The sequence below is a fragment of the Prenolepis imparis genome, unplaced genomic scaffold (genome assembly GCF_030444845.1).
Source record: "Prenolepis imparis isolate NDT839.2.m4 unplaced genomic scaffold, iyPreImpa1.0 SCAF_12, whole genome shotgun sequence".
Classification (NCBI taxonomy): domain Eukaryota; kingdom Metazoa; phylum Arthropoda; class Insecta; order Hymenoptera; family Formicidae; genus Prenolepis; species Prenolepis imparis.
Window position 1 is genome coordinate 9,062,267 of NW_028141170.1, and position 26,575 is coordinate 9,088,841.

Sequence of the window (26,575 nt, forward strand, 5' to 3'; positions counted from 1 at the left end):
TATATTATATATGCACAATCGTGTAAACAATATATAAAACTGTATCTTACGCGGTGGAGTATACGTGATTGTTGTAATTTGTAATTCCTTCCCCGGCATAGTTCAATATCAACATACATGCAAAGATTGCAACTACACACATTAAGTATAATAAAAATGCTTTTTTATTCTCAAGCATTCCGTGTATTCGTTTTTCGTCACACGTAATTCAGTTTCACATGTCTCATTCTTGTTCGTGCTCTCGTGGGATAAGTTTGTCTTTCCAGAGGAATACGGTCAATTTTTTACATGTACTCGCAAATTATCTATAAACAAACCTATCACCGGCTAAATATGAAAGCTAAATTGTAAACCATAATTCAGAATTTTCTATATTTATAACGAACTAGATTTAATAATTGTTGCTTTTAATTAACATATGCATGTTTCTATATCATATTATATCAACATTTTTGTTTATTAAGTTTCTAGTGATATATTATTTGTGGAAGGTAGCCGGTATAGACGGGGGGGAGAAAGATAGATGAAAAAAGTAGGACACCGGAGTTGAAGGGCGCAAACAGCGGAAATCCGCAAGACTGAACGGCATGGTCACGCGTTACCGGGGGCTCCTATAAGAAGGATCAAGGAAGGTCAGGACACTCCTTATAGGGAGGAGGGGGGATGGTTTTAGGGGGTCGGAGCCCCACATAATCTCGTAGCCGTAGATACGCGATGTCCGAGCGTTTCCATCTCCCGTCTCGATTGGCAAAAAAAGAAAAAACACGAAAGTGATATATCACTTATTGCTGTTCGTGAAACATAAATTGATATAATTATATTTCAAAAATATATTCGTATGTACAGATTTCGTGTGCATATAGTGATAAATTATAACCGATTTACATCTAGCCAACTTCTATATACGCAGATAATGTATCTCTGCATTATTCCTGTATAGAATACATAACGGTGAAGTAGGACATCGATGTTTTTACTATCTGCAAAAAAATCGTTTTTTCTCTTGCACACACACATTATTGGTATATGAAACACTCTAAAAATCTTATCATAATTTATAATATATACGGTCATTTTTACCATAACGAAACATTCTAAGGATGGTACAATCAGTCCACCGAAACTGAAATTAACAGATTTGCTGCCCCTTTGCAACATAAAGAGTATTAGTTTTTGTGCGTGTAATGGCGCTCTGTACCACTGACTATTGTATCTATGAAATAATTATCACTTGATAAATTGTGAAGAATTAGTAAAGGAGGATAAATAGTGAAGGAGATATGCATGAACAATCGTGTAAACAATATATAAAACTGTATCTTACGCGGTGGAGTATATGTGATTGTTGTAATCTGTAACTTCTTGCCCGGCATAGTTAAGTACAAACATACATGCATACATTGTAAATACAAATAATATGTGTAATGAAAATGCTTGTTTATTCTCAAGCGATGCATTCTGAAACATCTAAAACATCAGAATGTAGTTTTTATTTTTGATATATACAAAAACTTGCTCAATTTACATACAATAATAATAATGTTACGAAAAATTTATAAGCGAGAGATACAAGAGAAATTCATTGAGATTTTTTTTATTTATAATTTTGTAATTATCATGATTTGATATTAATATTATCAGTTATTTTTATTTCTTTCTGATGACTTCGTGTCATCTATATATGAATTCTTTGAATTTTATTTACTATTTTATGAATCTCAGAAATAAGAGTTTTAAGAACCCGAGAATACTTACTCCAAAAATATTCAGGCTTAAACAAATTATAGAAATCATTATTATTAAAAAGCCAAAGCCTTCAAAACTAGACGATAAAAATTCGGATAAGCTGTAAGAAAAATAGTATATGATTACAATGATCACTATTCAATTGTTATCGCATGCATACTAACTCAATAGCTTTGCGATGGATTTCGATGGCAGCAATTATTTCTTTACAAATCATAGTCTGATTTTTTAGATGAATATGTTCTAGCACTTTAATGGTCATTGCTTGTTTGATGCGATAACTATGAAAATTTTTTTCTTTATAAATATACAGGATATACACAAGGAAAATAATATTTTTTCGTTGCTATTTTAGAATTGAGATATCGGTTTTTGATATTTTCAATAGCACAGATAAACTAATTAGTCAATCATTTATTAACAATTATTCATTTTTTCAAAGTAATAATTTATTTTTATTACTATTAAATTTATTCTCTATTAAAGATAGATTTTAAAATTTAACATTTCTTTCGTATACATATACATAATAGTCAAAAGTCAGTAAAATAATTTTTTTATAAATTTTCTTTAAACCGAGCAATGCTTGATATCACACATATATCTTTACGTGACTGTTATAGATATGGCAACATTTTTTAAAAAATTGATTAAATTTTACTTTGAGCTTATTGCATTATTTTAAAATGGCTTTATTTTAAAATGCTGTTAAAATTGTATTACCTTTAAAGTATATTTTTTTAAATTTTGTAACGTATAGTGATTTAATGGAAAGTGTTAATTGAAAATTTTCAATTATATTCCTTTTCTTTTTTTAAAATAAATTGTGACTTTTGCATGACTATATAATAAATAAACTTTTTCATATTATAAAAAATATCGTATTTTTGTTTAAAATGTGAAAGTATATACGAAGGAATATTATTTACTTTGTATTTATACTGTATAATTTATAGAAAATTGATTGTATCGATGCATTAAAAAACAAAAAGGATTTGTTTGCAATTATATATAAATAATTATTCTTAAATATATTTTCTCACCTTGCAATTCGATATAATCCACATGCATATAAACTATATCCTATAAGCATTAGACCCGTCGCTACGAACGTAATTACCCCTATACAAAAAGCTATATTTGTATATAGTAAAATTAAATAATAATATTTTTCTTTATCAACAAAAAACTCAGTTACGATTTGCATTGTCTGATGTGGTTGAAACTCTTTTTTATGCAAAGTATCATGATTATGTGGCCAAAGTAACAATAATACGAGAATTGTACCGCACATAGTTAGCGACGTAACTATAAGAACATTTAAAGAGAACTAGTTACATAAATTGCTATATGTCCCGAAATATGTTGTTTATGCATACTTCAAATTTTTATAAGTTTTTTTTTATTACTTCATTGTATGATACTTTAATCTTGTTTCCTCTAATATTTTTGCAAATTGTTAATCGTAAAATTTTGTATATGTTTATTGTGATAAATATTAATTAAACAAGAAAGAAATATATGAATATATGTATGTATATGTACAAATATTTCTAATTCAATTTCTATAACTTTTTATTTTAGAAATATGATATGATAATATTTATAAATTAAAAGTTGAAGTGGTTAATAAGATTAATTGAAATGTTTTTATCATGATTGTAATCTATTTAATTTTACGCGTAGTATATATAATTAATGTCTTACTTATAACAGTAAAATGTTTCGCCCTATTTCCGTACTTTTCAATAATAGCAATTTCGTTTTCGTCTTTTAATTCGTTACAAATATTTTGAAATTCTTCCAATAAATATTTTACCTATAATTATGATAACAACAAATATTATTGAAATATTGAATTATTTTTAATTCAAAAATATAATTTACTTTATCTAAAAATTAATTTTTTTAGAAGATTTACTCGAACAAATGCAATTAGACGAGTCAACTTACATTATGAGCATTTAGCCAAAACGAGGTGTAGTAAATCACATAAAGACCAGCAATCATTGCGCAGGAGGAAACTTTTATGATAAACTTAGGTGTGCATTTTGTAGTTATAAATGCTGTAAGCTGTAATTAATTAGTTTTTTTTTAAGAAATTACATTAAAAAATATATATTATTTTATTTATAGTAGCAAATAATTTACGTTTTATAAAAGTATATATAAAATAATTTAATGAAATATTTCTAATTATCAGAATATTATTACATTGTATCATTTATAATCTGATTATATTTAGAATTTGCGTAAAAGCGCTTGCTGCAACTGATAATATGTTCAATACATATTTTATAATATGATTGAAAAATATATGGCCATACCTATAATAAAGTTTATCAAATTGAAATAAAGAACAAGATTATATGAAGCCGAACTAATTTTAATTGCTTGTAGGGCACTAATTTAAGTTCGAGTATAAGATAAAATATAAATAAATAAAAACTTCAGAAAATTTTTATAAAAAGAAAATGAATTTTTATATAGATATTATATATAACTACTCTTATATAAACATACATATATTTATAGTTTAGTCTCATCTTTTAAATCGTAACAAAAATAATTTAAAGTTGCGCTAATAAATCGTGTTAATAGTATTTTATTTACATTTCTTGTTTAAAAATTTTAAAAAGTTGTATAAAAAGATATCAATTTAATTGTATTTTAAACAAATAATATAATGTTTATACAAATAATATAGAATCTAATTTACAGTTTGAGAGTTAATCAAGAACAAGTTCTATTTAATCATAAATGTCATAATAATTAACATAGAGAAGAGAATTTTGATAACAAAATTAAATGTGTATTCTGCAATCAAATAAACTGTCAACAGAAATCAATAATTTAATTGAAAAAGTTACAATAATTCATTAATTAATTATTTTCTTGTTTGATTACTAGTTTGTAACAATCAGTTACTTTTCGTTATTTATGATAACATCAAAGTGTATTATCATATTATAATCATATTAAATGTTTATAGTATACAGCATTTATATAAGGATGTATCTATTTTTAATAATTAAATACATTATATGTATATATTTTAGATTATATATTATAAATGATTAAATTTAAATATATATACTTGCTCCTAATAGACATATAATAATACAATTGAAAATATAGTATACCTGAAATATAATAGAACTTGTCAGAATACCACTAAGCAAGATTTGTTGAAATCGCACAAGTAATGATCGCTGATAAGGCCATAAGCCAATTGCGAGTAGAAGAATACGATTGATCCATAAATGCTGGTTCACGATGCTTATCATTTTTCGATGAGAATTGAAAAGCATCTGACTATGAAAAAATCTAAAAAATTTTGACTATCCCTGTGTTCTCAAGTCCTCTTTAAGTATTTTATAATATGTTTTTCTTCCGTTATAGATCATAACATAAATACCTTAATATAAATACAAGAGCATAATATAAAATATCAACATAAGATCATAAACGGTGAGAATATTCACAATTTTATAGCTTTACTTGAGAAAAAATGGAAATTATTATCTATCGATTTGACGTTAAAGTAAAATTTGACGCGTGTTTATTTCTCACACAAAGTCCGCGCAAGCGCAATCGCTTTTTCCCCCGTCGCATTTATACTATGTGCCTCATTCTAGTTCGTGCACTCGTCGGATACAGTTGTTCTTTGAAGGCAGTGTTGATTGATCGTCTATATCGCTAACATACTAACCGTAAAAATCGTAAAAATATTGTATGTTCCTAAAGAGTATGTATTACTATATTTTTTAACTTAACGTTAATTTTTGACACATGATGACGATTTAAACTTGTTAATATTAAAGAGTATAATTGTTATTAAAAATATATTACGTTTATCTATTATATCTTTCGTGACATTTTCATTCACTTTTGGAGTAATATGATATATTAATGTAATACATTCTTCGTTCAACACTGTCACTATGGCGGATTTATATGGATTAGTGAAATTTATTATTATATTTTATCATTAATTGTCGACAATGTACTGCTTATGTTTCTTTTACGTATACGACGCTTTCAAGAAAAATATTTATTCTCAGAATATAAATAATTTTTAATTTCTTATTTACGAGTATTTTTAAACAATGCAATGGATAGAAGGTAAATTTAACGCATATTACTTACTTTGGACAAGTTTAATAAACAAGTTTTATTTTATATGTTTATATACATGAAAATATCTCGTGGTTGATTTTGTCATAATCAAATCTACATCTGTAAGTCTATGAATGTTTTTCTCTTTGCTTACATAAGTAACGTTATAATTTAAAAAGAAAATTAGGATTGTTATGATTTATATATAAATGAGATATTATATATTTTGCATAACTTTTGTTAATTTTTAAGGAAGGTGAAACTTAATTAATTGGAGATGAAAAAACTGAACATTTGTGATTTTTTGAAGTTACATTTACCTATTTTTTATTTCGATATACTAGATGGATTCATTTGCTTCAATATATTAGGCTTATTTTTTATGAAAGTTGAAAGATTATGTTAATAATAATTTAGACATGAATACGATGCATTGAAAAATATTATTTGAGCAATCTTTATCCATTTAAAAACATAGCGCTTATATTTTTCACAAACTTTGAAAATTCTTTCTATCCAAAGAACTATGAAAAAAACTCAAAATTTTTACTAGTAATATAATATCATATTATGGACTATTAATTTTTATTTTTTAAATTCAGTTCCAATTAAAATTTATAACCTTAAAATTGGAAAATGTCTAACTTTTTTTGTGTTTAATTAATTTTTTCATTATACAAATAAATGTAATCGTGATTGTCAATTTTTGAGAATTATGCAACTTACTGTACGTTAAATTTTATTAAATAAATCATATAACATGCTTAAAACTCGCAATCTATAAAATGAGATTAAGCCCAGCTCTCTATTCTTATTATACAATAAGCAAGTATTTAAATAGAAAGTAAAAAATTAACCTTTTGCGTAGCGATGCATACAATTGTTGCAACTGAAAAGAACATTTTTTAAAAAAATTTTTGTATTTTAAAAAGTATATGATATAAGCATGTAAAAAATTATCAAACTAAAAAATTACGCAGCAATAAATTAATTTATTTTTTGTTGATTTGAAATAGAATGATTCATATGTACTATAAAGCATCTGAAAAGTCTGAATTGCATTAGAACACACATGTTATTTATACAAAAACTACTTATGATGTTGATTTCGTTAACGTAATCGATTTTCATACATATAAATCAACTAGTCTTTTTCTCTCTGCTCATTGTGTAGGCAACATTACAATTGAAAAAAAAAGATGGACATTATATACATTGTTAATAATTTTATTTAGTTAATTATTTAATTTAGTTTTATTTTGTTAATTAAAAGAAAAAGAAACCGAGCATTTGATATTCGGCATACATATGTACTTACCTACTGTTTAGTATTAATATACTACTGTCTATACTGTTAAACAATATACATTCCTTTATATTCATTGCTGTGTAGAACATATAAAGGTGAAGTAAGATACTGATGCACTCGCTAACTGGAATAAAATACATCTTTTTAATTTGCTTATGCAATTATGTATGTTATATTTTACTAATAAATAAATGAGGTGTTTACGGTGGCAAAGCAGTTTAAGGATGCTACAAACATTCCGCCCACATTTAGACTGACAATTTTACTGCCCCTTTGTAACAGAAATAATATCAGCTTCTGTATGTGTAACGATGCTACATACCAGCGAACGTTATATCTACGAACAAATGACTAGACAACGAATCGATAATTTGAGAAGTGTGTCAATAATCTTTAGATTTATAGGTTTTTTGAATTTTGTAAATCTTTATTTCCATAGAAAGTAAAAGTATAAGCATTATATAAAATTGTTTCTTACGCAGTATAAAATATGTGATTATTGTGATCTATAATTTCTTGTCCTGCATAGTTAGCTAAGAACATGTATAAAATAATTACGAATACAATTACAAAGTGTAATAAAAATTCTCCTTTATCATCTCCAAATAATATATTTTGATAAATCTAAAACAACATGACTGCGATCAACGTTTCTCATATATATTTTGAAATTAATTAGTTTTTATGGGCGATTTATGTTGCAAGGAAATTATAGAGACAAAAGATATAAGACGTACATTAACAGAATTTTTTTTAACTTGTTTTCTATATAATTTATGATTTTGATATTAAGTCAATTTAGAATTTAGATTCTTAAATATTCTTTATAGCCTTTTTATTATTTTTTTTTATTAACGGATTTCTTGAATTGTGATATAATATGTTACAATAAGTCAGGCTTAAAAACTTACTGCAAAAAGGTTGAGACTCAAGCAAACTACACAAAATCCTATTAAAAGAAAGAACGATCCCTCAAAATTAGATATTACAGATTTGGAGAACCTTGAAGGACAAGAAAATATATTTTTACATATACGATTGCATTTATGGCATTATGAGATAAATATACTAACTCTATAGCTTTACGATGAACGTCCACGGCATAAATTATTCTCTTATAAATTAAAATCTCATTTTTCAAGCTATTTTGTAAAATATTTATTGTCATTGCTTGCTCGATACGGTAACTATAAAAAATATTTATTTTATATAGTTTTATTTTTTGTTGGGTAATGATGTAAAAAAGATTTTACTTACATTATGAAAAATTTTTAAAAAGACATTACAAATTCTTTTTCTTACCTGGCGATTGTAAACATTCCACAAGCATGTTTGAGGTATGCTATGAGCATTGTTCCTGTTCCTATAAGTGCAGTTAACCCTATACATATGGTTATACTCATGTGTAGGAAAATTAAATAGAAATACTTTTCCTGATCGACAAAGTATTCAGTCAAAAATTGTGTCGTAAAACCTGACTGAGATTCATTTATGGGCAGAACAATATCGAGAATGCGTGAATGTATCGGCACAAAACAGATAGTAATTATACCGCATGTTGAGAGCACTACATTAATTTTAATAAAAAGATATAATATAAATCGCTGTTTTTTAAATTTTCTATTTGCGATTAGTTTATAACTAATTTGTAATATTGTTTCGAATATTTTTTGTGTTTATTGGTTCTTTGACAACCTTTTTTTCGAATATTATTTCAGAAAATTGCACAAAAATTTTCACTGCAGATCTTTAAACTGTGTATTCCATTATTTAAAATACCATTTAAAATATCTAAATATATTTTTATTTTTAATAGTATTATAAATAATTATGTTATTTGTACTTTGATGAAATGTAACATTCGAGAGTATATTTGCAAATTGCAAGATTTCTCTCTCTCTCTCTCTCTCTCTCTCTCTTTCCTCTCTCTTTTCTCTTTCAATTATTTGATTTTTGTCACTATTTAATTTATTTTTTTTGCGATATCTAATCAATTGTCTTCTTACCTATCATTTTAGCTGTATAACGTTCTGCGATGTCTCCATATTTCTTCATAAGAATAATTTCATTTTTATCTGTTAACTCATTGCAAATACTTTGAAGTTGCTCCAATAAATTTCTTACCTATCATGTTTTTAATTAATAGTAATATTACTTAAATTTTTTGTTTTAAAACTAGAAAAATTATATAAAAAAGAAATTAATTTAATTGCATTGTAAATAAATTAGTAAACATATAATAAATAAACATAATAAATAAGTAAACAAATATAATACTGGTCTAACTTACACCTTGAGAGTTAACCAAAAACGAGTTGTATTTAACCATAAATGTCATAATAAATAATACGAAAGAAAGAATATTGATAGCAAGATTAAATGTGCATTCTGAAGTCAAAAATACTGTCAACTGCAATCAATAAAAAAATTGAAAAAGTTGTAACAATAAATTATTTTTTTATTTGATTACTTGAAACAATTACAGTTATTTTTCTATTTATGATAACATAACAAAATAATTATAATTATATTAAATTTTTATAATCGCATTTACATAACAATGTATTCTTAATTATTAAATATATTGTAATTTTATTTAGATTATGTGTTATAAATAAGTAAATTTAAATATATGATGGCTTAATACACATATAATAATGCAATTAAAAGTATTGGCATACCTGAAATACAATGAAACTTGTCAGAATACCAATAAACAAGATTTGTTGAAATCGAACGAGTAATGATCGCTGATAAGGCCATAAGCCAATTGCGAGTAGAAGAATACGATTGAACCTAAAATGCTGGTTCACTATGCATATCATTTTTCGGTGAGAATCAAGACACTTCTGACTATGAAAAAAATCGACAAGTTCAGTTATCCTCGTATGTTCTTAAGTTCTTTCTTGAATATTCCATAATTTGTTTCTCTTTTATCGTAAATTGTAAACTGATATCTTAATACATATAAATGCAGAATAGCACAGTATAAAATACCAAACAGTATAAAATACCAACGTGAGATCACAAACAGTGAGAATATTCGCAATTTTGCATCTTTATGCGGGGAGAGGTGGGCAATTATTAAACTATCGATTTAATGAAGGAAAATTTGAAGCGTGTTTATTTCTCACACAAAGGTATATACTCGTAATATATAATGAATTCTTGGTGAAGTCCGCGCAAGCGCGGTCGCCTTTTTCCTTTGTCGCATTCTTATGTGCCTCATTCTAGTTCGTGCACTCGTCGGATACGGTTGTTCTTTAAAGGCAGTGTTGATCATCTATACGCGCTAACATACTAACCGTAAAAATATTGTATGTTCTTAAAGAGTATATATTACTATATTTTTTTAACTTAATTTTTGGCACATAATGACGATTTAAACTTGTTAATATTAAAGAGTATAATTGTTATTAAAAATATATTACGTTTATCTGTTATATCATTCGTGACATTTTCATTTTTGGTGTAATGTGATATAAATGACATTCTTCGTTCAACACTGTCGCTATGGTGGATTTATCCATATAAATGATCCATATCAGTGAAATTTATTATTATATTTTATCATTAATTGTCGACAATTTACTGCTTATGTTTCTTTTATATATACGACGCTTTCAAGAAAAATATTTATTCTCAGTATATAAATAATTTTTAATTTTTAATTTTGGAGTATTTTTAAACAATACATAATGGATGAAAGGTAAATTTAACGCATATTACTTACTTTGGACAAGTTTAGGAGACAAGTTTTATTTACATTTTATATGTGTATATGTATACATGAAAATATCTCGTGGTTTTGTCACAATCAAATTTACTGTAGTATTTCTGTAAGTCTATGAATGTTTTTCTCTTTGCTTACATAAGTAACGTTGTAATTTAAAAAGAAAATGAGGATTGTTATGATTTATATATAAATGAGATATTATATATTTTGAATAATTTCTTTTAATTTTTAAAGGTGAAACTTAATTAATTGGAGATGAAAAAATTTGAACATTTGTGTTTTTTTGAAGTTTGAAGTTACATTTATTTATTTTTTATTTCGATATACTAGATAGATTAATTTGCTTCAATATATACTAGGCTTATTTTTTTATGAAAGTTGAAAGATTATGTTAATAATAATTTAGACATGAATATGATACATTAAATAGTATTATTTGAGCAATTTTTATCCATTTAAAAACATAACGTTTACATTTTTCACAAACTTTGAAAATTCTTTCTATCCAAAGGACTTTAAAAAACTCAAAATTTTTACTAATTTAATATATCAAAATATCATATTATGCACTATTGTTTTTATTCTTTTAAATTCAGTTCCAATTAATATTCTTAATCTTGAAATTGGAAAATTTCTAATTTTTTTTACGTTTGGGTAATTTTTTCATTATAAAGGACTGAAGGAAAACATTGATATTTTTGTCCCAAGAAGTATTTATACTAAAATAGTAATAGGAAAAAAATCAGGTTTTGGTATTCCTATTATTTCTATGAAAAAAGTATTACAATTAAAAAAAAAATGTAATCGCAATTGTCAATTTTCAAAAATTATGCAACTCATTGTACGTTCATACGTTAAATTTTATCAAATAAATCACACATTCATGCTTAAAACTCTAACTTGCAATCTTTAAAATGAGATTAAGCCCAGTCCTCTATTCTTATTATACAATAAGCTACAAGTACCTATTTAAATAGAAAGTGAAAAATTAACCTTATTGTGTCGCGATACATATACAATTGTTGTAACTAAGGAGAAAAATTTTTTTGTACTCTAAAAAATATATGATATAAGCATGAAATAAAAATTATCAAACTAAAAAATTACGCAGCAATCAATTAATTCATTTTTTGTTGATTTAAAATAGAATGACTCATATTGCTATAAAGCATCTGAAAAGTCTGAATTGCATTAGAACACACATGTCATTTATACAAAAACTACTTATGGTATTGATTTCGTTAACGTAATCGATTTTCATATATATAAATCAACTAATCTTTTTCTCTGCTCATTGTGTAGGCAACATTACAATTGAAAAAAAAGAAGAGAGACATTATATACATTGTTAATAATTTTATTTAGTTAATTTAGTTCTATTTTGTTAATTAAAAGAAGAAAAAACCAAGCATTTGATATTTGACATATGTACAATAATACTTACCTATTGTTTAGTATTAATATACTACTGTCTACACTGTCTCTACTGTTAAACAATATACATTCCTTTATATTCATTGCTGTGTAGAACATATAAAAGTGAAGTAAGATACCGATGCACTCGCTAACTGGAATGAAATACATCTTTTTAATTTGCTTATGCAATTATGATATATTTTACTAATAAATAAATGAGGTGTTTACGGTGGCAAAGCAGTTTAAGGATGCTACAAACAGTTGGCCCACATTTAAACTGACAACTTTGCTGCCTCTTTGTAACAGAAATAATATCAGCTTCTGTATGTGTAACGGTGCTACATACCAGCGAACATTATATCTACGAACAAATGACTAAACAACGAATCGATAATTTGAGAAGTGTGTCAATAATCTTATATGTATAGGTTTTTTTAATTTTGTAAATCTATATTTTCATAGAAAGTAAAAGTAATAAACATTATATAAAATTAATTCTTACGCAGTATAAAATATGTGATTATTGTGATCTATAATTTCTTGTCCTGCATAGTTAGCTAAGAACATGTATAAAATAATTAGGAATGCAATTGCAAAGTGTAATAAAAATTCTCCTTTATCATCTCCAAATAATATATTTTGATAAATCTGAAACAACATGATTGCGATCAACGTTTCTCATATATACAATATTTTGAAATTAATTAGTTTTTATGGGCGATTCATGTTGCAAGGAAATTATAGAGACAAAAGATATAAAATGTACATTAACAGAATTTTTTTTAACGTCTTTTCTATACATAGTTTACGATTCTGATATTATAAGTCAATTTGGAATTTAGATTCTTAAATATTCTTTATAGTCTTTTTATTATTTTTTTTATTAACGGATTTCTTAAATTGTGATATAATATGTTATATAATATACAATAAGTCATGTTTAAAAACTTACTGCAAAAAGATTGAGACTCAAGCAAACCACACCAAATACTATTAAAAAAAAGAACGATCCCTCAAAATTAGATATTACAGATTTGGAGAATCTTGAACGACAAGAAAATATATTTTTACATATACGATTGCATTTGGTACAATTTAAAATAAATTTTTACATATACGATGGCATTATCAGATAAATATACTAACTCTATAGCTTTACGATGAATGTCCACGGCATAAATTATTCTCTTATTAATTAAAATCTCATTGTTCAAGTTATTTTGTAAAATATTTATTGTCATTGCTTGCTCGATACGGTAACTGTAAAAAAATATTTATTCTATATAGTTTTATTTTTTGTTGCGTAATGATGTAAAGAAGATTCTACTTACATTATGAAAAATTTTTAAAAAGACATTACAAATTCTTTTTCTTACCTGGCGATTGTAAACATTCCACAAGCATGTTTGAGGTATGCTATGAGCATTGTTCCTGTTCCTATAAGTGCAGTTAACCCTATACATATGGTTATACTCATGTGTAGGAAAATTAAATAGAAATACTTTTCCTGATCGACAAAGTATTCAGTCAAAAATTGTGTCGTAAAACCTGACTGAGATTCATTTATGGGCAGAACAATATCGAGAATGCGTGAATGTATCGGCACGAAACAGATAGTAATTATACTGCATGTTGAGAGCACTACATTAATTTTAATAAAAAGATATAATATAAATCGCTGTTTTTTAAATTTTCTATTTGCGATTAGTTTATAACTAATTTGTAATATTGTTTCGAATATTTTTTGTGTTTATTGGTTCTTTGACAACCTTTTTTTTGAATATTATTACAGAAAATTGCACAAAAATTTTCACTGCAGATCTTTAAACTGTGTATTCCATTATTTAAAATACCATTTAAAATATCTAAATATATTTTTATTTTTAATAGTATTATAAATAATTATGTTATTTGTACTTTGATGAAATGTAACATTCGAGAGTATATTTGCAAATTGCAAGATTTCTCTCTCTCTCTCTCTCTCTCTCTCTCTCTCTCTCTCTCTCTCTTTCCTCTCTCTTTTCTCTTTCAATTATTTGATTTTTGTCACTATTTAATTTATTTTTTTTGCGATATCTAATCAATTGTCTTCTTACCTATAATTTTAGCTGTATAACGTTCTGCGATGTCTCCATATTTCTTCATAAGAATAATTTCATTTTTATCTGTTAACTCATTGCAAATACTTTGAAGTTGCTCCAATAAATTTCTTACCTATCATGTTTTTAATTAATAGTAATATTACTTAAATTTTTTGTTTTAAAACTAGAAAAATTATATAAAAAAGAAATTAATTTAATTGCATTGTAAATAAATTAGTAAACATATAATAAATAAACATAATAAATAAGTAAACAAATATAATACTGGTCTAACTTACAGCTTGAGAGTTAACCAAAAACGAGTTGTATTTAACCATAAATGTCATAATAGATAATACGAAAGAAAGAATATTGATAGCAAGATTAAATGTGCATTCTGAAGTCAAAAATACTGTCAACTGCAATCAATAAAAAAATTGAAAAAGTTGTAACAATAAATTATTTTTTTATTTGATTACTTGAAACAATTACAGTTATTTTTCTATTTATGATAACATAACAAAATAATTATAATTATATTAAATTTTTATAATCGCATTTACATAACAATGTATTCTTAATTATTAAATATATTGTAATTTCATTTAGATTATGTGTTATAAATAAGTAAATTTAAATATATGATGGCTTAATACACATATAATAATGCAATTAAAAGTATTGGCATACCTGAAATACAATGAAACTTGTCAGAATACCAATAAACAAGATTTGTTGAAATCGAACGAGTAATGATCGCTGATAAGGCCATAAGCCAATTGCGAGTAGAAGAATACGATTGAACCTAAAATGCTGGTTCACTATGCATATCATTTTTCGGTGAGAATCAAGACACTTCTGACTATGAAAAAAATCGACAAGTTCAATTATCCTCGTATGTTCTTAAGTTCTTTCTTGAATATTCCATAATTTGTTTCTCTTTTATCGTAAATTGTAAACTGTTATCTTAATACATATAAATGCAGAATAGCACAGTATAAAATACCAAACAGTATAAAATACCAACGTGAGATCACAAACAGTGAGAATATTCGCAATTTTGCATCTTTATGCGGGGAGAGGTGGGCAATTATTAAACTATCGATTTAATGAAGGAAAATTTGAAGCGTGTTTATTTCTCACACAAAGGTATATACTCGTAATATATAATGAATTCTTGGTGAAGTCCGCGCAAGCGTGGTCGCCTTTTTCCTTTGTCGCATTCTTATGTGCCTCATTCTAGTTCGTGCACTCGTCGGATACGGTTGTTCTTTAAAGGCAGTGTTGATCATCTATACGCGCTAACATACTAACCGTAAAAATATTGTATGTTCTTAAAGAGTATATATTACTATATTTTTTTAACTTAATTTTTGGCACATAATGACGATTTAAACTTGTTAATATTAAAGAGTATAATTGTTATTAAAAATATATTACGTTTATCTGTTATATCATTCGTGACATTTTCATTTTTGGTGTAATGTGATATAAATGACATTCTTCGTTCAACACTGTCGCTATGGTGGATTTATCCATATAAATGATCCATATCAGTGAAATTTATTATTATATTTTATCATTAATTGTCGACAATTTACTGCTTATGTTTCTTTTATATATACGACGCTTTCAAGAAAAATATTTATTCTCAGTATATAAATAATTTTTAATTTTTAATTTTGGAGTATTTTTAAACAATACATAATGGATGAAAGGTAAATTTAACGCATATTACTTATTTTGGACAAGTTTAGGAGACAAGTTTTATTTACATTTTATATGTGTATATGTATACATGAAAATATCTCGTGGTTTTGTCACAATCAAATTTACATCTGTAAGTCTATGAATGTTTTTCTCTTTGCTTACATAAGTAACGTTGTAATTTAAAAAGAAAATGAGGATTGTTATGATTTATATATAAATGAGATATTATATATTTTGAATAATTTCTTTTAATTTTTAAAGATGAAACTTAATTAATTGGAGATGAAAAAATTTGAACATTTGTGTTTTTTTGAAGTTTGAAGTTACATTTATTTGAAGTTACATTTATTTATTTATTTTTTATTTCGATATACTAGATAGATTAATTTGTTTCAATATATACTAGGCTTATTTTTTATGAAAGTTGAAAGGTTATGTTAATAATAATTTAGACGAATATTTAGATGAATATGATACATTAAATAGTATTATTTGAGCAATTTTTATCCATTTAAAAACATAACGTTTACATTTTTCACAAACTTTGAAAATTCTTTCTATCCAAAGGACTTTAAAAAACTCAAAATTTTTACTAATTTAATATATCAAAATATCATATTATGCACTATTGTTTTTATTCTTTTAAATTCAGTTCCAATTTATATTCTTAATCTTGAAATTGGAAAATTTCTAATTTTTTTTACGTTTGGGTAATTTTTTCATTATAAAGGACTGAAGAAAAACATTGATATTTTTGTCCCAAGAAGTATTTATACTAAAATAGTAATAGAAAAAAAATCAGGTTTTGGTATTCCTATTATTTCTATGAAAAAAGTATTACAATTTTAAAAAAAATGTAATCGCAATTGTCAATTTTCAAAAATTATGCAACTCATTGTACGTTCATACGTTAAATTTTATCAAATAAATCACACATACATGCTTAAAACTCTAACTTGCAATCTTTAAAATGAGATTAAGCCCAGTCCTCTATTCTTATTATACAATAAGCTACAAGTACCTATTTAAATAGAAAGTGAAAAATTAACCTTATTGTGTCGCGATACATATACAATTGTTGTAACTAAGGAGAAAAATTTTTTTGTACTCTAAAAAATACATGATATAAGCATGTAAAAATTATCAAACTAAAAAATTACGCAGCAATGAATTAATTTATTTTTTGTTGATTTGAAATAGAATGACTCATATTGCTATAAAGCATCTGAAAAGTCTGAATTGCATTAGAACACACATGTCATTTATACAAAAACTACTTATGGTGTTGATTTCGTTAACGTAATCGATTTTCATATATATAAATCAACTAATCTTTTTCTCTGCTCATTGTGTAGGCAACATTACAATTGAAAAAAAGAAGAGTGACATTATATACATTGTTAATAATTTTATTTAGTTAATTTAGTTCTATTTTGTTAATTAAAAGAAGAAAAAACCAAGCATTTGATATTTGACATATGTACAATAATACTTACCTATTGTTTAGTATTAATATACTACTGTCTACACTGTCTCTACTGTTAAACAATATACATTCCTTTATGTTCATTGCTGTGTAGAACATATAAAAGTGAAGTAAGATACCGATGCACTCGCTAACTGGAATGAAATACATCTTTTTAATTTGCTTATGCAATTATGTTATATTTTACTAATAAATAAATGAGGTGTTTACGGTGGCAAAGCAGTTTAAGGATGCTACAAACAGTTGGCCCACATTTAAACTGACAACTTTGCTGCCCCTTTGTAACAGAAATAATATCAGCTTCTGTATGTGTAACGGTGCTACATACCAGCGAACATTATATCTACGAACAAATGACTAGACAACGAATCGATAATTTGAGAAGTGTGTCAATAATCTTATATGTATAGGTTTTTTTAATTTTGTAAATCTATATTTTCATAGAAAGTAAAAGTTATAAACATTATATAAAATTGATTCTTACGCAGTATAAAATATGTGATTATTGTGATCTATAATTTCTTGTCCTGCATAGTTGGCTAAGAACATGTATAAAATAATTAGGAATGCAATTGTAAAGTGTAATAAAAATTCTCCTTTATCATCTCCAAATAATATATTTTGATAAATCTGAAACAATATGATTGCGATCAACGTTTCTCATATATACAATATTTTGAAATTAATTAGTTTTTATGGGCGATTCATGTTGCAAGGAAATTATAGAGACAAAAGATATAAAATGTACATTAACAGAATTTTTTTTAACGTCTTTTCTATACATAGTTTACGATTCTGATATTATAAGTCAATTTGGAATTTAGATTCTTAAATATTCTTTATAGTCTTTTTATTATTTTTTTTATTAACGGATTTCTTAAATTGTGATATAATATGTTATATATATACAATAAGTCATGTTTAAAAACTTACTGCAAAAAGATTGAGACTCAAGCAAACCACACCAAATACTATTAAAAAAAAGAACGATCTCTCAAAATTAGATATTACAGATTTGGAGAACCTTGAAGATATATTTTTACATATACGATTGCATTTGGTACAATTTAAAATAAATTTTTACATATACGATGGCATTATCAGATAAAATATACTAACTCTATAGCTTTACGATGAATGTCCACGGCATAAATTATTCTCTTATTAATTAAAATCTCATTCTTCAAGCTATTTTGTAAAATATTTATTGTCATTGCTTGCTCGATACGGTAACTGTAAAAAAATATTTATTCTATATAGTTTTATTTTTTGTTGCGTAATGATGTAAAGAAGATTTTACTTACATTATGAAAAATTTTTAAAAAGACATTACAATTCTTTTTCTTACCTGGCGATTGTAAACATTCCACAAGCATGTTTGAGGTATGCTATGAGCATTGTTCCTGTTCCTATAAATACAGTTACCCCTATACATATGGTTATACTCATGTGTAGGAAAATTAAATAGAAATACTTTTCCTGATCGACAAAGTATTCAGTCAAAATGAGTGTCGTAGAACCTGACTGAGATTCATTTATGGGCAGAACAATATCCAGAATGTGTGAATGTATTGGCACGAAACAGATAGTAATTATACCGCATGTTGAAAACACTATATTTATTTTAATAAAAAGATATAATATAAATCGCTGTTTTTTAAATTTTCTATTTGCGATTAATTTATAACTAATTTGGAATAATGTTTCGAATATCTTTTGTATTTCTTGGTTCTTTGACAATTTTTTTTTTTAATATTACAGAAAATTGCACATGAAATTTCACTGCAGATCTTTAAACTGTGTATTCTATTATTTAAAATACCATTTAAAATATCTAAATATATTTTTATTTTTAATAGTAATATAAATAATTATGTTTTTTGTACTTTGATGAAATGTAACACTTAAGAGTATATTTGCAAAATGCAAGATTGCTCTCTCTTTCTCTTCCTCTTTTTCTTTTCTCCCTCTTTCTCTCTTTTAATTATTTGATTTTTGTCACTTTTTAATTTATTTTTTTTGCGATATCTAATCAATTGTCTTCTTACCTATCATTATTTTAACTGTATAACGTTCTGCGATGTCTCCATATTTCTTCATAAGAATAATTTCATTTTTATCTGTTAACTCATTGCAAATACTTTGAAGTTGCTCCAATAAATTTCTTACCTATCATGTTTTTAATTAATAGTAATATTACTTAAATTTTATATTTAAAAATTAGAAAAATTATATAAAAAAATTAATTTAATTGCATTGTAAATAAATTAGTAAACATATAATAATAAACATAATAAATAAGTAAACAAATATAATACTGATTTAACTTACAGCTTGAGAGTTAACCAAAAACGAGTTGTATTTAACCACAAATGTCATAAAAAATAATACGAAAGAAAGAATATTGATAGCAAGATTAAATGTGCATTCTGAATTCAAAAATACTGTCAACTGCAATCAATAAAAAAAATTGAAAATGTAATAATAAATTATTTCTTTATTTGATTATTTGAAACAATTACAGTTATTTTTCTATTTATGATAACATAACAAAATAATTATAATTATATTAAATTTTTATAATCGCATTTATATAACAATCTATTCTTAATTATTAAATATATTGTAATTTTATTTAGATTATGTGTTATAAATAAGTAAATTTAAATATATAATGGCTTAATAAACATATAATAATGCAATTAAAAGTATTAGCATACCTGAAATACAATAAAACTTGTCAGAATACCAATAAACAAGATTTGTTGAAATCGAACGAGTAATGATCGCTGATAAGGCCATAAGCCAATTGCGAGTAGAAGAATACGATTGAACCTAAAATGCTGGTTCACTATGCATATCATTTTTCGGTGAGAATCAAGACACTTCTGACTATGAAAAAAATCGACAAGTTCAACTATCCTCGTATGTTCTTAAGTTCTTTCTTGAATATTCCATAATTTGTTTCTCTTTTATCGTAAATTGTAAACTGATATCTTAATACATATAAATGCAGAACAGCACAGTATAAAATACCAAACAGTACAAAATACCAACGTGAGATCACAAACAGTGAGAATATTCGCAATTTTGCATCTTTATGCGGGGAGAGGTGGGCAATTATTAAACTATCGATTTAATGAAGGAAAATTTGAAGCGTGTTTATTTTCTCACACAAAGGTACTCGTAATATATAATGAATTCTTAGTCAAGTCCGCGCAAGCGCAGTCGCTTTTTTCCTTCGTCGCATTCTTATGTGCCTCATTCTAGTTCGTGCACTCGTCGGATACGGTTGTTCTTTGAAGACAGACTATTGATTGATTGCCTTTACGCACTAATATATCAGTCATAAAAATATTGTCGATAAAGAATAGAAATTACTATAGTTTTTAACTTAATGCTAATTTCTGATACACGATAACGGTTTAAATTTGTTATTACAAAGTGCGGTTAGAAATGATGAAAATGATGATTAAAAAATATATTACGTTTATCTGTTATATCTTTCGTGACATTTTCATCCATTTTTGGAGTAATACGATATATTAATGACATTTTTCGTTTAACATTGTCGCTATGTTCTCATACGGCGGATTTATATATGATTGTGAAATATTATTATTTTCATTATTTTTATTATATACATAAATATATATATATCTTTATTTTCCTTTTAAATTATAACGTTATTTATGTAAATAAAGAGAAAAAAATTAATAGACTCTCAGATGTAAATTTGATTATGATGAAATCAACCACGATTGTGTATATATATATATATATATCTCTCTGAGAGTCTATTAATTTTTTTCTCTTTATTTACATAAATAATGTTATAATTTAAAAAGAAAATAAAGATTGTTATGATGACATATTTAATAAGACATATACTTTGAATAATATTTTTTTATTCTTAACTGGAGGGGTGAGACTTAATTAATTGGAGGTGAGAAAAACTGAATATTTATATTTTTAGTGTTATTTGTAAAGTTACACGCATCTATTTCTTATTTCGATAAATTAGATAAACTCGTTTATTTCAATATTCTAGAGTTTTTATTTCAATATATTAAACGATATATCTTTACGTTGCTGCGTAGAGTATATGATACTGAAATAATATATCAACTCGTTAGCTGCAATAAACATGCATTCTCTTTAATTTTTATTGTGCACTGCATGCTACATATTGTGTATATTCTAATGTAAGGTATAATTATTTTATCGAGGCGAAGCAATTTAAGGATGTTATACAATCCATCGAAATTCAGACTGAAAGGTCTGCTATCTCTTTGCAATGAAAATAGTATCAATTGTTGTAACGATGTTACAACAAATGAAACGAGTAGATAATGAATTGAAAAAGTGTAAGAAAATTGTGTGTGTTAATTTTATAAATATACGAATCTTGAACCTTAGAAAGCTTTGTCTTATTTAATTACAAACGCAAAAAAATGATATAAAAAAGAAAATTCTGATTACAAGATTTGGTGTACATTTTGCAATCAAAATTGTTGTAATTTATAATCAACAAATTTATTTAAAAAATTATTATATGTACATATAATATCTAGAATATTCGTATAGTTTTGTTTGATAAGACCTAAGTGCACCATCGATTTTACCCCGAAAGAATATCAACAAGTGTTATTTTACACAGACACACACTCACAGCGTAGCTTCATGATCGAAGTCGGCGCAAGCGCAATCGCTCTTTTTTCAAGTAACGCAGTTTCACATGCCTCATTCTTGTCCGTGCGCTCGCAAAGGAAGTTTGTCATTCTAGAGAAACGTGGAGTCGATCCGCCTTATGTGTGCTTGCAATTTAGATATAAAATTATCATCGGTAAACTATAAGGTACTGTAAATCATAATTCAGAGTTTTCTATATTTGTAACACGCCAGACTTAATAATTATTGCTCTTAATGAAAACATGCATATTTTTATATTATTTTATATTTTATGAACAACTTTATATATTAAGTTTCTTGTTATATATCGCTTATTGCTGTTAATGAAGCAGAAAATAACATTAAATTTGTTCAAAAATGTATATGTTAATTTTGTATAAAATTAATTTTAAATGATCAGTGATCATTTGTTAAGTCTCATATTTTTAAGGCACGTATGATATAACATATATATTTTATAAAAGTATATAATTTAAAAAAATTCTCGAGAAAATAAATAATTATAGTTTTTGTTATGTAAGCAATACATCAGACAGGCAATAAAACGCAGGAATATATACTCCGTATTATTTAATTTATGCGAAATTTATTGGAGTTATATTTTATTTCTTCAAATGCGCTGAGAATATTTTATGGCTGATTTTTTGTTAGACAGGATCTTTCTTTCATTGCTGCATAGAATATAAAACAGTGAAATAAGACATCGATGCTTTTATTAGCTGTAATAATAAAATAATAAAAGTATTTCTTTTATATTGCACTTTGAAAGATATGCTTAGCAGTATGTAAACATCGAAGTTTATGTCATACAATATTATATAATTCTTACTGAGGCGAAACACTCTAATGATATTACAAACAGTCCGGCGATATTTACGTCGAAAGTTTTATTACCCCTTAGCAAAATAAAGAGTACCATTTTCTGTGCGTTTGTTGGTGCCATATACCATCGAACATTGTACCTATGAAATAATGTGATAAATATTATATATATATATATATATATATATATATATATATATATGTATATACAAATTGTGAATAACACAAAATGCTTTCTTACACAGTGGTGTACATCTGACCACTGTGATTTATAACTTCTTGTCCGGCATAGTTAGCTATAAACATATATAAAAGTACGACACATACAATTAATAGGTGTAATAAACATGCTGCTTTATTTCCAAGTGATGCATTCCAAAAAATCTGAAACATCATGACTGTAATTATCATTTTTCATATATTCAGAAATTTATTCAGTTTATATGGAATAATGTTACAAGACCCATATAAAGAGTAATAAAATAAAACAACACATGATGAGATTTTTTTAAATTTATGATTTTATAGCATAATTTGGTATTCATATTGTCAATTATTTTATATAATTAATTTATAATAAATAAATATTACTTTTAAATTATAATTTTTTATCTATAAAATTTTCAATTTTGGTTATGTGATTGTTATTATTTTATTATTATTATTATTATTACGTCATACATATTCCGCTTAGAAATATGTTTTAAGAATACGAGAAGCAAAACACTTACTGCAAAAATATTCAGGCTCAAAGAAATTACACATAACATTATTAACAAAAAGAATGAGCCTTGAAAATTAGATAACAAAAGATCGGAGAACCTTGAAGAAAAATAAAATATTACAAATGTTATATATAATTGCTATCGCATGCATACCAACTTCATAGCTTTGCGATGAATTTCGATGGCATAAAAGATTTTTTTATAAATCATAGTTTGATTTTTCATTTTAATATTTTTGAGCATTTCGGTCGTCATTGCTTGTTCCATACGATAACTGTGATTAATTTTTTAGCTGTAAATATTTCTCCCAAAATTGTATAGACAAATAAAAATTAAAAAAACAAATAAATGAAGATGTTATTTGCAGTCATATATTTCATGTCCATTCCTGAATTCAGTTTTTTACCTTGCAACTTTAAACATTCCACAGATGTATATGATGCATCCTAACAGCAATGTTCCCGTTGCTGTCAACGTAGTTGCCCCAATACAAATAACTGCGTTTGTATGGAGTAAAATTAAATAGAAATATTTTTTTTGATCGATAAAATATTCAGTCATAATTTGTATTGTCTGACTCCGTAGTTGAGACTTGTTTATGTGTAAAACAGTAGCAAATATTTCTGGCCAAATTGGCAGTAATGTAGCAATAATTGAAATGCATAAGGTGAATACTGAGAATATTTAAAAAGAAATAGTTATATAAACTGTTGTTTTTTTATATTTTATGACATAAATTATTTATATATATATTTATGATAAATTACAAATTTCACTGTTCCTTAGGCACATTTCTGCCGCGATATTGTTGCAGATTGTTTCAAATTTTGTGTATTTTTAATGTAATAATAAAAAAAAATAATACATACGTATGTAAACATTCTTTTTATCACTGAAGTTTTACAATTTGTTTATTTAGATAAACAAATGGAGGAAAATGATAAATATATTTATCTTCTTTAACAGTAGATATTATTTAAATATTTAACTTTTATCACGATTGGAATTTGCTCAATTACATAACTATTTGTCATATACATATATTTTATGTTTTTCACACACACGCACGCGCACGCGCGCGCGCACACACACACACACACACACACACGCACACACACACACATAGTAATTAATATAATAAGTAAAATGATAGTTAAGAAATGCTGTCTTACGCGTAATTATAGCTGTACAACGTTTCGCGTCATTTCCATACTTTATAATTATAGCAGTTTCGTTTTCGTCTTTTATTTCATTACAGATGTACTGTAGTTGTTCCAATAAGTTTCTCACCTATCATTATAATAATATTTAGCACTGTTTTGGAGGAAGTTAGAAAAGATTGTATATATTATATATTCACACACATAAACATATATGTATATTCATATATAAAAACTTAATTATTAGTAATATTTACGAGTACAGAGCAAGGAGTTGACTTACATGGTGAGTGTTAATCCAGAACATATTGTATTTAATTACATAAAAACTACAAAATAGCGTGGTAGAGAAAACTTTGATGATAATGTCAAGAGTGCATTTTGTGGTTATTAGCACTGTAAGCTATAATAAATCAATTTATGAAAAGAATCGCATTGGGAAAGAATTATTATTTACTTTATTACAAATAAAACTATATATAATCTACTATGTAATATTTAATAATATATAACGTTAATAATAATAACTTAATAAAGTAATAGAAATTATAAAATAATAAAAACTTTAATAATTGTAGCAGTTGCAATGTATTTTATTATTAATAATTAAATATAATTTAAAGTTGAGCGCTTGCTATAATTAGTAATAGTATGTATAGTCCAATAATTTCCAATAATACGTTTAAAATATAGACATACATGGATAAAAAATATGGACATACCTGGAATATAACAAAGCTTATCAGAATACTAAAGAATAGGCTTATCTGAAGCTGAACAAATTTTGATTTCTGATATGGCCATAAGCCGATTGCGATTAGAAGAATTCGGTTGAGTTTAAAATGTTGAGTCTCGATGCAGATCATTATTTGACGAGCATAGTAACATGTTGGACTGTGAGAAACTTGATAAATATTCGCCTATCCCCTCCTTTTTCAAATGAAATATTCGTGAATTTATCGCTCTTATAGAGTAAATTTTATCATAAATTATCTAATTTAAGATAAAATACAAAATTGCACAAAATTGTGGAAATAAAGCGCAAAATGTGTAATTGAACAATTTTAAAGAAAGAGTCGATTAAATGATCAAATTCACAAGAGAGGAAATTTAATAAATGTGTATTTTGTACAGAGTTAGATATAACTTTTCGATCGAAGTCGGCGCAAGCGCAATCGCTTTCTTTTCTAGTCGCATGATGTTCACATGCTTCATTCTTGTCTATACACTCGTAGGGGAAACTTGACTTTAAAGAGAACTTCAGTGGATCAGTCTGTCATATGTGTTCGTAAATACTACTAAATGAATCAGCTACGAAGCTATTGAAATTACGGTATCTATGCAGATGTGTGTGTGTGTGTGCGTGTGTGTGTTATTCGTTTTGTTTCCTGTTTTTTTGAGATATATATATATATATATATATATATATATATACGACATATTGTATAAATATATACATAAACAATTTATCATACTTATAACATGATGAAATTTAATATAAAGATAAATTAGATATCCATATTATTGGAAACAAAATGCTTGCAAATTTCGCACTTTCATAATACAATGTAAC

The 26,575-nt window shown here is 25.6% G+C and overlaps 3 protein-coding genes across 3 annotated transcripts; all 3 read right to left on the reverse strand.

The window, feature by feature from the left end:
* Window positions 1–926: 926 nt before the first annotated feature.
* On the reverse strand, window positions 927–15,380 carry LOC145943959 (uncharacterized). Its single transcript, XM_083051879.1, has 18 exons — window positions 15,098–15,380; window positions 14,707–14,826; window positions 14,423–14,540; window positions 13,703–13,967; window positions 13,473–13,586; window positions 13,279–13,369; window positions 12,829–12,974; window positions 12,555–12,687; window positions 12,432–12,478; window positions 4,890–5,061; window positions 3,700–3,819; window positions 3,454–3,565; window positions 2,790–3,054; window positions 1,911–2,027; window positions 1,756–1,846; window positions 1,325–1,467; window positions 1,081–1,213; window positions 927–980 (listed from the first exon to the last, which is right to left on the reverse strand). Exons 1-18 carry the CDS (start codon window positions 15,239–15,241, stop codon window positions 927–929), a joined length of 2,385 nt encoding a protein of 794 aa, XP_082908005.1. The 5' UTR covers window positions 15,242–15,380.
* Window positions 7,210–10,239, reverse strand: LOC145944065 (uncharacterized). The gene is made up of 9 exons (XM_083052079.1): window positions 9,856–10,239; window positions 9,465–9,584; window positions 9,181–9,298; window positions 8,477–8,741; window positions 8,248–8,361; window positions 8,086–8,176; window positions 7,653–7,798; window positions 7,379–7,511; window positions 7,210–7,298 (listed from the first exon to the last, which is right to left on the reverse strand). Exons 1-9 carry the CDS (start codon window positions 9,997–9,999, stop codon window positions 7,245–7,247), a joined length of 1,185 nt encoding a protein of 394 aa, XP_082908205.1. The 5' UTR covers window positions 10,000–10,239; the 3' UTR covers window positions 7,210–7,244.
* Window positions 15,381–16,993: 1,613 nt separating the features above from the next.
* On the reverse strand, window positions 16,994–25,901 carry LOC145943960 (uncharacterized). The gene is made up of 19 exons (XM_083051880.1): window positions 25,725–25,901; window positions 25,286–25,405; window positions 25,015–25,132; window positions 24,249–24,516; window positions 24,000–24,116; window positions 23,849–23,939; window positions 23,359–23,501; window positions 23,125–23,257; window positions 22,968–23,014; window positions 20,324–20,525; window positions 19,935–20,054; window positions 19,652–19,772; window positions 18,952–19,216; window positions 18,723–18,836; window positions 18,537–18,627; window positions 18,088–18,233; window positions 17,814–17,946; window positions 17,614–17,737; window positions 16,994–17,138 (listed from the first exon to the last, which is right to left on the reverse strand). The coding sequence occupies exons 1-18, from the start codon at window positions 25,866–25,868 to the stop codon at window positions 17,684–17,686; spliced, it is 2,427 nt and encodes an 808-aa protein (XP_082908006.1). The 5' UTR covers window positions 25,869–25,901; the 3' UTR covers window positions 16,994–17,138; window positions 17,614–17,683.
* Window positions 25,902–26,575: the final 674 nt, after the last annotated feature.

Coding starts and splice junctions, on each gene's coding strand:
- LOC145944065 (XM_083052079.1), bottom strand. CDS start 9,999: ATGATATGCATAGTGAACCAGCATTTTAGGTTCAATCGTATTCTTCTA. Junction 9,585..9,855: donor CAAGTTTCATTGTATTTCAG/GTATGCCAATAC, acceptor TATTGATTGCAG/TTGACAGTATTTTTGACTTC. Junction 8,177..8,247: donor GTTCATCGTAAAGCTATAGA/GTTAGTATATTT, acceptor TTGTCCTTCAAG/GTTCTCCAAATCTGTAATAT.
- LOC145943959 (XM_083051879.1), bottom strand. CDS start 15,241: ATGATATGCATAGTGAACCAGCATTTTAGGTTCAATCGTATTCTTCTA. Junction 12,479..12,554: donor CCTTAAACTGCTTTGCCACC/GTAAACACCTCA, acceptor ATTTCATTCCAG/TTAGCGAGTGCATCGGTATC. Junction 1,468..1,755: donor TAAGCCTGAATATTTTTGGA/GTAAGTATTCTC, acceptor CTGATGTTTTAG/ATGTTTCAGAATGCATCGCT.
- LOC145943960 (XM_083051880.1), bottom strand. CDS start 25,868: ATGATCTGCATCGAGACTCAACATTTTAAACTCAACCGAATTCTTCTA. Junction 24,517..25,014: donor TTGTACAGCTATAATTACGC/GTAAGACAGCAT, acceptor AAATATTCTCAG/TATTCACCTTATGCATTTCA. Junction 19,217..19,651: donor TACAGTTAAAATAATGATAG/GTAAGAAGACAA, acceptor AAATAAATATAG/TGTTTTCAACATGCGGTATA.